At 48.1% G+C, this 12,843-nt stretch overlaps 1 protein-coding gene across 1 annotated transcript in view; it reads right to left on the bottom strand.

The window, feature by feature from the left end:
- The window catches only part of LOC145361538 (uncharacterized), a 99,240-nt gene that overhangs the window by 24,186 nt on the left and 62,211 nt on the right, over positions 1–12,843 (bottom strand). The window contains exons 10-14 of the mRNA XM_080217360.1: positions 10,264–10,344; positions 8,837–8,914; positions 5,558–5,647; positions 4,255–4,332; positions 3,390–3,455 (exon numbers count right to left, since the gene is read on the bottom strand). Of these exons, the coding sequence (XP_080073486.1) occupies positions 3,390–3,455; positions 4,255–4,332; positions 5,558–5,647; positions 8,837–8,914; positions 10,264–10,344 (393 nt within the window). The remainder of the gene's footprint in view (positions 1–3,389; positions 3,456–4,254; positions 4,333–5,557; positions 5,648–8,836; positions 8,915–10,263; positions 10,345–12,843) is intronic.

The following is a 12,843-nucleotide window of genomic DNA, read 5'->3' as shown; positions in this document are numbered from 1 at the left end:
GAATGGACTAAATGTCTTGAGGTCCAGTAGGAATGTGGCCGGGAAGCTGCACACCGAGACCAGCCTCAGTTACCGCATCTCTCTCCACCACGGGGTCAGAGACAGACTAAGAAGCAGCCAGCTTCTACAAATCGCAAACAAAATGGAAAAGTAGCAACCGAAGGGTTAATACGGCTGCCCCGGGGCCTTCCTCTCCAGAGACTGTGTCCCGGTCGCTCACATTCCCAGCTCTGTCAAACCTTCCTGTCATAAACGGTTGGCATTAATTTCGTTATTTATTAGTATTACAATTCGGCTTACATTAACACTGAAATGAAGTTACTGTGAAAGTCCCCTAGTCGCCACACTCTGGCACCTGTTCGGGTACACTGAGGGAGACATGGTCAATGCACCCGAACCACCAGGTCTTTCAGACTGTGCCGTGTTTGTGAACTTGACTCTCCATTCACCTGAAGAAGGAGCGGCACTCCAATGGCTCGTGATACCAAATAAACCTGTTGGGCTTTAACCTGGTGTTGTGAGATTTCTTACTGTGCCCAGCCCAGTCCATGGCCGGCATCTCCACATCTTTTGGACTGTGGGAGGAAACCGGAGCGCCCGGAGAAAACCCACGCAGACACGGGCAGAATGTGCAGACTCTGCACAGACAGTGATCCAAGCCAGGAATCGAACCTGGTGAGGCAGCAGTGCTAACCACTGTGCCACCATGCTGCCGTTTATAACCCATGCTTGCGCCATCAGCTGAGTGGTGACCCGCATCTCCAGTGATCAGTCCAAAGATGTGCAGGTTAGGTTGATTGGCCATGCTAAATTGCCCCTTTGTGTCCTGAGAGGTGTAGGTTAGAGGGATTAGTGGGTAAAATGTGTAGGGATATGGGGGTAGGGCCTGGGTGGGATTGTGGTCGGTGCAGACTCGACGGGCCGAATGGCCTCCTTCTGCACTGTAGGGTTCCAATGACTCTAAAATCTCGATCGTTGCTACTTCATCGTTTAGGTGGGATTCTGACTCTCAGGCAGGTTTCTGAGAGGCGTTCAGTCGTTATCCCACAGATGGTAACTTTGCACCATTGGCTCCTCAGCCAAGCACATACACCAAATGTCTGAACCTGCGGTTCCTCAGGTAGACAGCAGGATTACTATTACTATTTACACGGAGAAAATAAATCCCATTTCCTACACTATTCAGAGCAAAGCAAAGCTGGCAAATCCTTAGCTGAAAATCTAACCCCTAAGGCTCTGAATTTGGTCTTGCCACAGGATGTGGGGAAATAGTCTCAAGAGCCATTTTCTATGTCAGTAACTGATAATCATTCCTGATAGGAACACAAAGAACAAAGAAAATTACAGCACAGGAACAGGCCATTTGGCCCTCCCAAGCCTGCAGCGACCATGCTGCCCGACTGAACTAAAACCTCCTACCTTTCCCAGGACCATATCCCTCTATTCCCATCCTACTCATGTATTTAAAAAACTGTAGTGACCACCTGAGTAGCAAACTTATAGGGTGGGATTTTCTGGCCATTCATACCGGCAGGATTTTCCAGTCCCGCTGCATAAATGGATTTGTGGCTGAGTGCCAAATTCTCCATCCTCACTTGCAGCGACAGCAGGGGGTGACTGGCCGGAGAATTCACGCCAGAATTTGCATCTGGAGTGGTACCCTAGATTTGCTCAAGCTCAGATTGATATTAGGTTTCTGTCAGCGAGGCAGCAGGAGTGACATTTTTGCTTGTACAGCGAAGGGTATTAACATCACAGAATCCCTACAGTGCAGAAGGAGGCCATTTGGCCCATCTGTACCAACCACAATCCCACCCAGGCCCTAACCCCATAAGTCCATTTATTTACCCTGCTAATCTCCCTGATACTAAGGGACAATTTAGCATGGCCAATCAACCTAACCCGCACATCTTTGGACTGTGGGAGGAAAACTGGAGCACTCAGAGGAAACCCACGCAGACACGGGGAGAATGTGCAGACTCCGCACAGACAGTGACCCAAGCCTGGAATCGAACCCGGGTCCCTGGCGCTGTGAGGCAGTGGTGCTAACCACTGTGCCATTACTGCGCGGGATTATGCAGAGAAGATACTGAGAGACACATGGCAGGTTGTAGGATACAAGAAAAGTGCATCTCAGGGCGTTTGACACAGAGTCTCTGCGTTCTGCAACTAGCAGCAAGGGTTGAAATCAGACCCAGTGCCAGTGACAGCAAATGGCCACCGTATCAGCAAACCAATTGTTAGTATGTGCAGCAAACGTGATCACAGATACACGAACCTGTTTACAATGCGGTCACTTGCTCTGCTATTTAAGTCTGTAACTCAGTTCCAGGTATCTTTTATTCTTTAAACAAAACACCTGCCTCAATTAGATTCCAGCCCCTAACTCCCTCCTGACTAACTGCTATTACTGCTGCAACCCTGTTTTTAAACCCCGTCTGTTTGTCTGCCAGACGATACATCTCAAAAACTAACAGGCGGAGTTTAGTGAAACTCGGTTCACAGATAAGGGGGTATGGCCCAAGGAAACCCATGCAGACACGGGGAGAACGTGTAAACTGCACACAGACAGTGATCCAAGCTGGGAATCAAACCCAAGTCCCCGGCGCTGTGAGGCAGCAGTGCTAACCACTGGGCCACCGTGCCACAAGGGTGGAGGAGCTAGCTGTGTGTTATAACAGCTGCTGAATGAGAGCTCTCGGGGCGGGGGGGGGGGGGGGGGGGGGGAGAATTTTCCAGCCACACTCACCCCAAAACTGGAAAATCCCACCCGAGTTCAATGGACTTTGCATGGCCCGCCACCCACCCACCAACCCCACCACTCCCTACTCTTCCCCCCTACAATTCCCCTGGTGGGTGTGCCAGGAGAATTTTGGTCCTCATGCCTCCCCACTGTTTAACAGGTCCCGTGTACTTAACAGACGAGAAAGCCTGGTGGCACAGTGGGTTAGCGTCCCTGCCTCTGAGCCAGAAGCTCTGGGTTCGGGTCCCACCCCCAGGACTTGATGTCCAAGGAAGGTGCGTTCGTAACGCAGTCGAACAGGTCGAGAATCAGCCTGTAATGGAAAGAATCTTTCCATCAGACATGATGGAAAGAATGTTGGAGCCTCGATTCATAGGATCCCTACAGTGCAGAGGGAGGCCATTCGGCCCATTGAGCCTGCACTGGCAACAATCCCACCCAGGCCCTATTCCCGTAACGCCATGGGGCTCGTCCCCCTGACACTAAGGGGCAATTTTGCATGGCCAATCTACCTAACCCACACATCTCTGGAGCCTTTACCATCACTGCCCACAGCTCCAGGTGACAACATCATGGACAAAGTGCAGGTTGCCACAGCAACACGGACTCCCTCAGTGAGCTGTAACACTAACATGTAAACACTAACCTTGGAAGCAGACTGCAGATATCCGGTGTAAGAACTGGAGTCATCGTTTGAGAACCTTCCGCCTGCCTGGGAGAAAACAGCACCAGGTCTATACGATGAACAGGATGGAGTCCGTCAGGAATGGCAGTGTTGTCACAAGGAGGCCATTCAGCTTGTCATTAGGCAGGGATAGTAGGGTGCGTGTCTCAGCCAGATAACTCACCTTATCTATCAGGCACTCAGACACAATTTCTCCCCCCTTTAGACTCAGTACCAGACAGTGTTAATAACTGAGACTCGACAGTGGAGCTCATAGAATCCCAACAGTGCAGAAGGAGGCCATTCGTCCCATTGGGGCTTGCACTAACTCACCGAAAGAGCACCTGACCCGGGGGCCCACTTACCCACCTATCTCTGTAACCCTGTGGATTTAGTATGGCCGATCCAACTACCCTGCACATCTTTGGAATCTGGGAGGAAACCGCAGCACCCAGAGGAAGCCCACGCAGACATGGGGAGAATGCGCAAACTCCACACAGACAGTGGCCCCAGGCCAGAATCGAACCCGGGTCCCTGGCGCTGTGAAGCAGCAGTGCTAACCACCGTGCCACCCTGGAAGTCCAACCTGCCACCCGTTGTGCCACAGAGTCACACTGCGGCTCAACTGGCAGCCCTCTCTGTGTTAGGGTGCCATGGGTTTTCAATTGACTCCTAAGGCGGGATTCTCCGGCCTCGCTTGACCAGAAAATCCCACCCGAGGTTAATGGACCTCCCTACTGTCCGCCCCTCGCCTGCTCCAATTCCCGTGGGTGGGCAGGGCAGTAAAATTCCAGCACTCGCCTCAACAACATTTCTGACTCAAATTCTTTGGTTAAAAATTACTGACCTTGTCAATTTTCGATGAGGGGCGAAGATATCCAGTGTAGGTCTTCGATTCCTCCTTTAAGGAAAACTTCCCATCCACCTGAGGATCACACAATCAAATTCACAACACTTTACCCTTCTCCAGCTTCACCCCCTGCCCCGTCTACCTGCTTTTGTCTCCTGAGACCGAGCTTTGTGTTGACTGATACTATTTCCAACCTGTTCCCTGCTCACTAACTCCTAAAGCTGGCCTTCCAATTTCTATCAACGCTGATAATGACTTAATTTTGTCTGTCAAAATTGAGAGATCAATAAACAAACGTCCAGCAGAGGAACAGGCCCTTCGGCCCTCCAAGCCCATGCCAATCGTGATACCACAATCCCACCCGGGTCTCACCCCCATATCCCTACATAATTACCCACTAATCCCTCTAACCTATACATCCCAGGGCACTAAGGGCAATTTTTTTAGCATGGCCAATCAACTTAACCTGCACATCTTTGGACTGTGGGAGGAAACCGGAGCACTCGGAAGAAACCCACGCAGACATGAGGAGAATGTGCAAACTCCACACAGACAGTGACCCGAGCTGGGGATTGAACCCAAGTCCCTGGAGCTGTGAAGCAGCAGTGCTAATCACTGTGCTACCGTGCTGCCCATGGAGGGCATGAGGAGTCCTGAGGGTTGTTTTGGGGACCTACCTTGACAATGAAGGGCCTTGGGGAGTGGGTGGGGTCCATACATTGGCATAGGGGTATGAAGTGCCTTAGAGGGCGGATGAATGGCATATCTTGACATGGAAGGCATGAGGAGGACCCTTTGAACTCGGGCAGCACCGTGGCACAGTGGTTAGCATTGCCGCCTCACAGCGCCAGGGACCCGGGTTCGATTCCTGGCTTGGGTCAATGCCTGTGCAGAATTCCCATATTCTCCCCGTATCTGCGTGGGTTTCCTCCGGGTGCTCCAGTTCCCTCCCACACTCCAAAGATGCGCAGGTTAGGTGAATTGGCCATGGTAAATTGCCCCTCGGTGTCAAAGGGATCAGCAAGGGTAAATACATGGGGTTATGGGGAGAGGGCCTGGGTGGGATTGTGGTCGGTGCAGACTCAATGGGCTGAATGGCCTCTTTCTGCACTGCAGAGATTCTATGATTCTCCTCCAGACTTCCAAAAGCTGAGACCTTCCTCCGACATTCCTTGTGTTCACGCCCCACTCCCTTCACCCCAGCAATGGGCACCGTGTCTGCAGCAGTTTGGATCCTGGGCTTTACATTGACTGAACCTCTTTGCCTCTTTACCCCCCACCCGTCCGCCATGCAACTTACCTCTTTGACGGAGCTTTCGGGCGGTTCTTCTAGAATCTTCCTTGGCTTGCTGTTGATTTGTGTTTCCGGCGACCCGGCTTGGAACATTCTCTACATTAAAAGAGCTATATAAATGTGAGTTGTTGCTGTAAGAACAGTGAGCAGACTAAACTAGCAGAGAGACAGATGGTGGTTTCAGGGTCACACTTGCTGAAGTAAGACAGTAAGTCAATAAAGCTGCTCAAAGATAAAATGCACTGATTTTGTTGAATCTATTTGTTCATTGAATCCTATAAATATCTGGGAACACCATCACCTGGAGGTTCCCCTCCAAGTCACTCACCATCCTGAATATATCGGCTGTTCCTTCACTGTCGCTGGGTCAAAATCCTGTCACTAACAGCACTGTGGGTGTACCTACAGCACAGGGACTGCAAGAATCATAGATTCATAGAATCCCTACGGTACAGGAGGAGGCCATTCAGCCCATCGAGTCTGTGCCAAACACGATCCCACCCAACCCCTATTCTCATAATCCCACATATTTACCCTGTTAATCCCCCTGATCCTAGAGTCGCTTAGCATGGCCAATCCATCTAACTCACACATCTTTGGAATGTGGGAGGAAACCAGCACACCCAAAGGAAACACACACAACACGGGGAAAACATGCAAACTCCACACAGTGACCTGAAGCCGTGCGAGGCAGCAGTGCTAACCCCGGTACCACCCTGCCACCTCACATTTATGGAGTGTGTGTGTTGCTGGCCAGGCCAGCATTTATTGCCCATCCCTAATTGCCCCTTGAGAAGGTGGTGGTGAGCTGCCCTCTTCAAGGCAGTCCATGTGGTGTAGGTACACCCACAGCACTGTAAGGGAGGGAGTTCCAGGATTTTGACCTGCGAAGGAATAGCTGATATATTTTCCAAGTAAGGATGCTGAGTGGCTTGGAGGGGGAACCTCCAGGTGATGGTGTTCCCAGGTATCTTGCTGCCCTAGATAGTCTTGAGTTTGGAAGGTGCTGTCTAAGGAGTCTTGCTTCACAGAAATTCTGCCTTATTAAAAGCCTTTGACACTGGAGAGAATCTGGCTGAATTCACACTGCTTGTAAATGATATTTAGTCCATGAGCGGTGGGCGCCCCCAGTTGGAAGGGGCCTTCCGATTGAGGGACACCCCCGCGCCCCCCCGCACACAGTTCCTGCCTGAGATCGAGGGTGGGGACATTTTCTGTTTCTCGCCCTTAGTCATTGGACGCCTGCCAGTCTGAAACTTGAGGCTGGGCAGGGAAAGGCCTTCAATGGGGCATGGGTGGGCTTCCATCCTCTGCCCTACCCACCCCACCATAAAATAGCCTCCAGGTCAGAGCATGTGTGATCCCAGAGGGAATCCCATCTGTAATCATTTATGCCCCTACCCCCTCACCCAGCACCTCAGAACCTTCTGGTGGGCAGAAATGTCTGGCTTCAGTGTTCCCATTCATAATCACCGTCACCCAAAGGATATTGGACAGGGCAGCTCTGAGATACCCCCTCTGTGAATGACTGCTCTGTCTACCCTCGCATAGGTGTTAGGCTTGGCTCACTGGGAACTTTGGTTCAAGAACCTACAGCACAGGGACTGCAGTGGTTCAAGAATCATAGATTCATAGAATCCCTACAGTACAGAAGGAGGCCACTGGGCCATCGAGCCTGCATCGACCATAATCTCACCCACGCCCAACCCCCCTAACCCCATACATCTACCCTAGCGAATCCCCCTATCACCGAGGGGCAATTTAGCACGACCAATCAACCTGACCCACACAACTTTGGATTGTGGGAGGAAACTGGAGCACCTGGAGGAAACCCACGCAGAGACGGGGTGAATGTGCAGACTCCACACAGACAGTGACCCAAGCTGGTAGTTGAACCCGGGTTCCTGGCGCTGTGAGGCAGCAGTGCTAACCCACTGTGCCACCGTGCTGAGTCAAATAATCACAGCTTCCGGCCACATTCCCCAGTCTAGAACAGAGCATCTAAAATGACACTCCAGTGCGGTAATGAGCGAATGCTCCATCTCAGGGAGTTGAAATGAAATTCAATTTGTCTCCTCCAGAGGAAATAAAGGATCCCGTGGCAGTATGTGAAGAACTGAAAGCACATTTTCCCAATGTCCTGGCCAACACTTATTCTCAGCATTGACAAAGGGTCGTCTGGACTTGAAATGTGAGCTTTTTTCTCTCCTTACAGAGGCTGCCAGACTCGCTGAGCTTTTCCAGCATTTTCTCTTTTGGTTTCAGATTCCAGCATCCGCAGTAATTTCCTTTTATCCAACATTTATTCTCCTTTGTCTAATTGTTGTTGTGGGATCTTGCTGTGCACAAATTAGCTGCCGTGTTTACATACATCACGCGTGTAACTGTATTTTTTTTAAATTAGTGTCACAAGTAATCTTACGTTAACACAGCAATGAAGTTATTGTGAAAATCCCCTAGTCGCCACCACACTCCGGCGCCTGTTTGGGTACACTGAGGGAGAGTTCAGCACGGCCAATGCACTGAACCAACATCTTTCAGACTGTGGGAGGAAACCGGAGCACCTGGGGGAACCCCTGCAGACATGGGGAGAATGTGCAGGCTCCTTACAGGCGGTGACCCAAGCCAGGAATTGAACCCATGCCGTCCATCATTAGCTGCCAAGGAGGAGAATGTATAAATGCAAGTTTTCTTTTCTGTCATCTCACAAACCATTTAGGATGGAGATGAGGAGACATTTCTTCACCCAAAGGGTGGTGAGCCTGTGGAATTCATTACCACAGGAAGCAGTTGATGCCAAAACATTGAATGTATTCAAGAGGCAGCTGGATATAGCACTTGGGGCGAATGGGATCAAAGGTTATGGGGAGAAAGCAGGATGAGGCTATCGAGTTGGACAATCAGCCATGATCGTGATGAATGCTGGAGCAGGCTCGAAGGGCCAAATGGCCTCTTCCTGCTCCTATCTTCTAAGTTTCTATCTCGTCTTTAGCTGGGCAGGATATGAGGGGACTACGCCAACAATGGAACAATTTGGCCTTCAGAAGATGAGATGGAAAATCGAAAGAAGGAAAATAAGTAGAAAGGTTCCCGGTAACGTTCTGTTCCTCAACAGAACTTACTGTGCACTTTCTGTGTTGCACTCCCAGTCTAAAAACTGATCATATTTTACCCAGTAAGTTCAACCTTTGTCTGCCCTTAATATCCACAAAGCCTGTGAATCTCAAGGTTGTCCACGTGTCATTTTTGTGCACACCCCTGCACTGGTTACCTAGGATTACTGACCTTGCCATTTTGAAGGGACGAGCGAAGATATCTCATGTTGGTCTTCGAATCTTCTCTGGAGAAGTATCTTCCACTTGCCTGCAAGAAGAAAAAACAGCATTCACAGGATGTTTGATAGAGATGTTCAAAATTCAAGCTTTTTTTATTGAATTCAAATTCCACCATCTGCCGTGGCGGGATTCGAACCTGGGACCCCAGAGCATTAGTTGAGTTTCTGGGTTAATAGTTCAGTGATAATACTAGGCCATCGCCACCCCTGATTTACCAAATAAAATACTTAAACATGACAAAGTATCATTCTTAACATCTATTCAACTCTATAGTTCCAACTTAAGCAGCATCCCCATAGGCATAAATCCCTCTTCAGAATCAGCACAAATTTGCTCATGTGGGTGTCACATTTCCAACCTGTTAACCAACCTGTTTCCAACTTGGACAGATACAGAAAGACACTTGCCTTCTGACTCACATACAGCAGTTTCCAGAGGGATATCTATCATCAAATAGTAGAACTCCAGAGAGAGAGAAACAGCTATTTCATTCCTTCACAGCTCCCAAACAACTGGGTTTCTCTCTGTCCGCCTAGATCCGCCTAGTCACATGATGTCACTTGTCAATCACTTCACAGCTTTACAGAGTTGATCCCCTTCTTACGCACATTCATGTCTACTCTTATCAACCCCAAAAGGCTACCTCACCTCTCCAAAAGGGTATCTTGCCTCTCCAAATATCACTGGCAGCTCTTGACATTTTCTCAAATGTCTATCTATGCCTCATGTTTTGGAAAACACAGTAACCAGAAAATTGCTTCTGGTTAAAGGCAGCTGCACCTTGTTTGACTACCCTCCCCCAAACCACCGATGTACAAAGCTACAACCAGTTCCCGCTCCACCAGGTGGGTGTCACGTTCAGGGACAGGATCCAGGAACTGAGGCTCGGACACCATATAAAGTCCGGAATCCCTTCTGTCTTGAGGAAATTCCGAGCCAAAGCGTTGCTAGCTCCGGTCGACTGAATTTTCGGAGGCCTTGTCACATGACCACCTCACCACCAATCACTCTGCCTCATTAAATAGCCTCCTCTTCCCACCTCCAATACTTTCATCAATTAAAAAATGTCCAAAGAAACTGGAAAATGGGTGGAATTTTGCTGGCCGTGCTTGGCCCAAGTCTGGAAAATCCCACCTGAGATCAATAGACTTTTGCATGGTCTTGTCCCACCCGCTGCACTTCCTGTGGCTGGTGGGGTGGGAAAACTCCTCCCAATGTTATGTTTCCATGATTTTAAACAGGTGTTTTGTTCATCCTTCATGTTAATGTTTGAATTCCTGGAGGCTGTGGCACCCCGGGCAGTCCATTTACCAGCTGAGTTCTGACAGCTTTATTGACACTAAATACTTTCACTGTGTTTCTCACACACTAACAAACCTTGTTTGTTTCCGAAGCAGTACGAGAACATTTCACAAAGATCTTCAACTCATCTTTCTGTGAATGATACTTTGAATCCATCTGAAAATAAAAGCGGGAGAGTGGCTGGCTAGACAAAGCCGTGAACTTTGCAGGAATTATAGACCGTATTCAATTAATTGAGCAATGGGGAACAGAATGAAATGAAAAGAATCACTTATATATGAAAACAGAACTCCACCAGAATGGGGAAGAATCATATTCAACTCATTAATAGTCACTTGGTTATATAGAATTTGAAAATCCCTGGAAAAAAAGAGATATGTTGTTGAAGCTTTGCATCTTGTACTCATCAGGACAAACGCAGGAATGCCAGTTTGCAAAGACAGCAACAATTTATATGACATGAGGAAAGGGTGCAAGTTAACTCTGATTGGTTCAGCCATCACCATGGAGAATACACCTGGGAACTATTGTCCCCAATGCTTCTGTTTAACTCAAAATAAGATGCAATGTTTGGGCATGTTCCTTTCACCTGCGGCACCAGTCAGCACCGTGTTTTAGGTGGCATAGTGGCACAGTGGTTAGCACTGCTGTCTCACAGCACCAGGGACCTGGGTTCAATTCCTGGCTTGGGTCACTGTCTGTGTGGATTCTGCACATTCTCCCCATGTCTGTGTGGGTTTCCTCCAAATGCTCTACTTTCCTTCCACAGTCCAAAAACGTGCAGGTTAGGTGCATTGGCCATGCTACATTCTTCCTCAACGTAGCTGAACAGGTGCCAGAATGCGGCGTCTTGGGGATTTTCAAAGTAACTTCATTGCAGTGTTAACGTAAGCCTATTTGTGACTAATAAACAAACAATAAAAGTTTTTACTTTTCCTCATGCAGTATAAATGTCTTTGAAATTTGATATTTTTCCATCTGTCCTGATGAGTGCAGGATGAAAAGCTTTGACAGCATGTCTCTTTTTATTCAGCAATGCTCACAGCTCAGAAGGGAGACTGCAAATAAAGCACAGCTGACCACGTGGTATCATAAGAAATCATGGTGACTTCCTGGTAAAAATATTGTCAATGCGTAGTACTGAACTAAAGGCCTCAGAATTCTGTTCTGGTCAGAGTTCAATCAGGGTGGTAACCATGACACTATAATTGGCCTCAGGGTTACAGAGGCCAAAAATTAAATTAACCCAAGTTTTCATTCAGGAGAAATAAAACGAACTAAATGATCGGGGACCTGCAATAGAAGCAGTAAGTGCTGAGAAAACTAACGCTAACTCTTACGTAGGTCTGGCAGCATCTGAGGAGAGAGAAACAGTCCAACATGGCTGGAAGATCCAAAGGTCATATTGGACTCTTTTTAATTTGATTTGATTTATTACCATCACATGTATACCGTGAAAAGTATTGTTTCTTGCACACTATACAAAGCATACCGTTCATAGAGAAGGGAAGGAGAGACTGCAGAACGTAATGTTACAGTCATAGCTAGGGTGTAGAGAAAGATCAAGTTAATGCGAGGTAGGTCTATTCAAAAGTCTGACAGCAGCAGGGAAGAAGCTGTTCTCGAGTCGGTTGGTACCTGACCTCAGACTTTTCTATCTTTTTCCCGACAGAAGAAGGTGGAAGAGAGAATGTCCGGGGTACGTGGGGTCCTTAATTATGCTGGCTGCTTTGTCGGGGCAGCAGGAAGTGTAGACAGAGTCAATGGATGGGAGGCTGGTTTGCGTGATGGATTGGGCTACATTCACGACCCTTTGTAGTTTCTTGCGGCCTTGGGCAGAGCAGGAGCCCGTACCAAGCTGTGATAAAACTAGAAAGAATGCTTTCTATGGTGCATCTGTAAAAGTTGGTGAGAGTCGTAGCTGACATTCCAAATGTCCTTAGTCTTCTGAGAAAGTAGAGGCGTTGGTGGGTTTATTTGGTCCCAATTCCGTTTCTTATCTAGAGCCATGCAACGGTCACTTTTCATTTCAACTCCTTTGAAAGTTACGATTCAGTATGATTCCACTGTTGTTTCAGAGAACAACTCCAACTCGCTATATTAAACAAAAATCTTCGGCCCTCTTATTTTCCAAACAGATTGAATCCATGTCCTCTGGCTCCCGACTCGTCTGTCAACGTCCCCATCCATTAAAACCCTTCAGAGCCTGGAACATCTCCATTAAATCTCCCCTTAACAGTCTGTGCTTTAAGGAGAGCTATCACAGCCTTTCTAATTTTTGGAAGTTATTCCCTGGTGTCGTTCTTGTCAATCTCCTCTGTATCCTCCCCAGGACCGTCATTCTTTATCAAGGGTGGCGATCAGGATTGGACACAGGATTCCAGCTTTAAAGTTTAAAATCTATTTATTAGTCACAAGCAAGGCTTGCATTAATTAAAAATTTAATTTTAAATTAAATTTAAAATGAATATAAATTTAATTAATACATTAAAAGATAGAGAAGTCTGAGGTCACGTACCAACCGACTCAGAAACAGTTTCTTCCCTGCTGCTGTCAGACTTTTGAATGGACCCACCTCACGTTAAGTTGATCTTTCTCTACACCCTCGCTATGACTGTAACACTACACTCTGCACTCTCTCCTTTCCTTCTCTAT

This window comes from Carcharhinus amblyrhynchos, chromosome 35 (assembly GCF_965287045.1).
Source record: "Carcharhinus amblyrhynchos chromosome 35, sCarAmb.v2.hapA, whole genome shotgun sequence".
NCBI lineage: Eukaryota > Metazoa > Chordata > Chondrichthyes > Carcharhiniformes > Carcharhinidae > Carcharhinus > Carcharhinus amblyrhynchos.
This window is presented reverse-complemented; position numbering and strand designations above follow the sequence as displayed.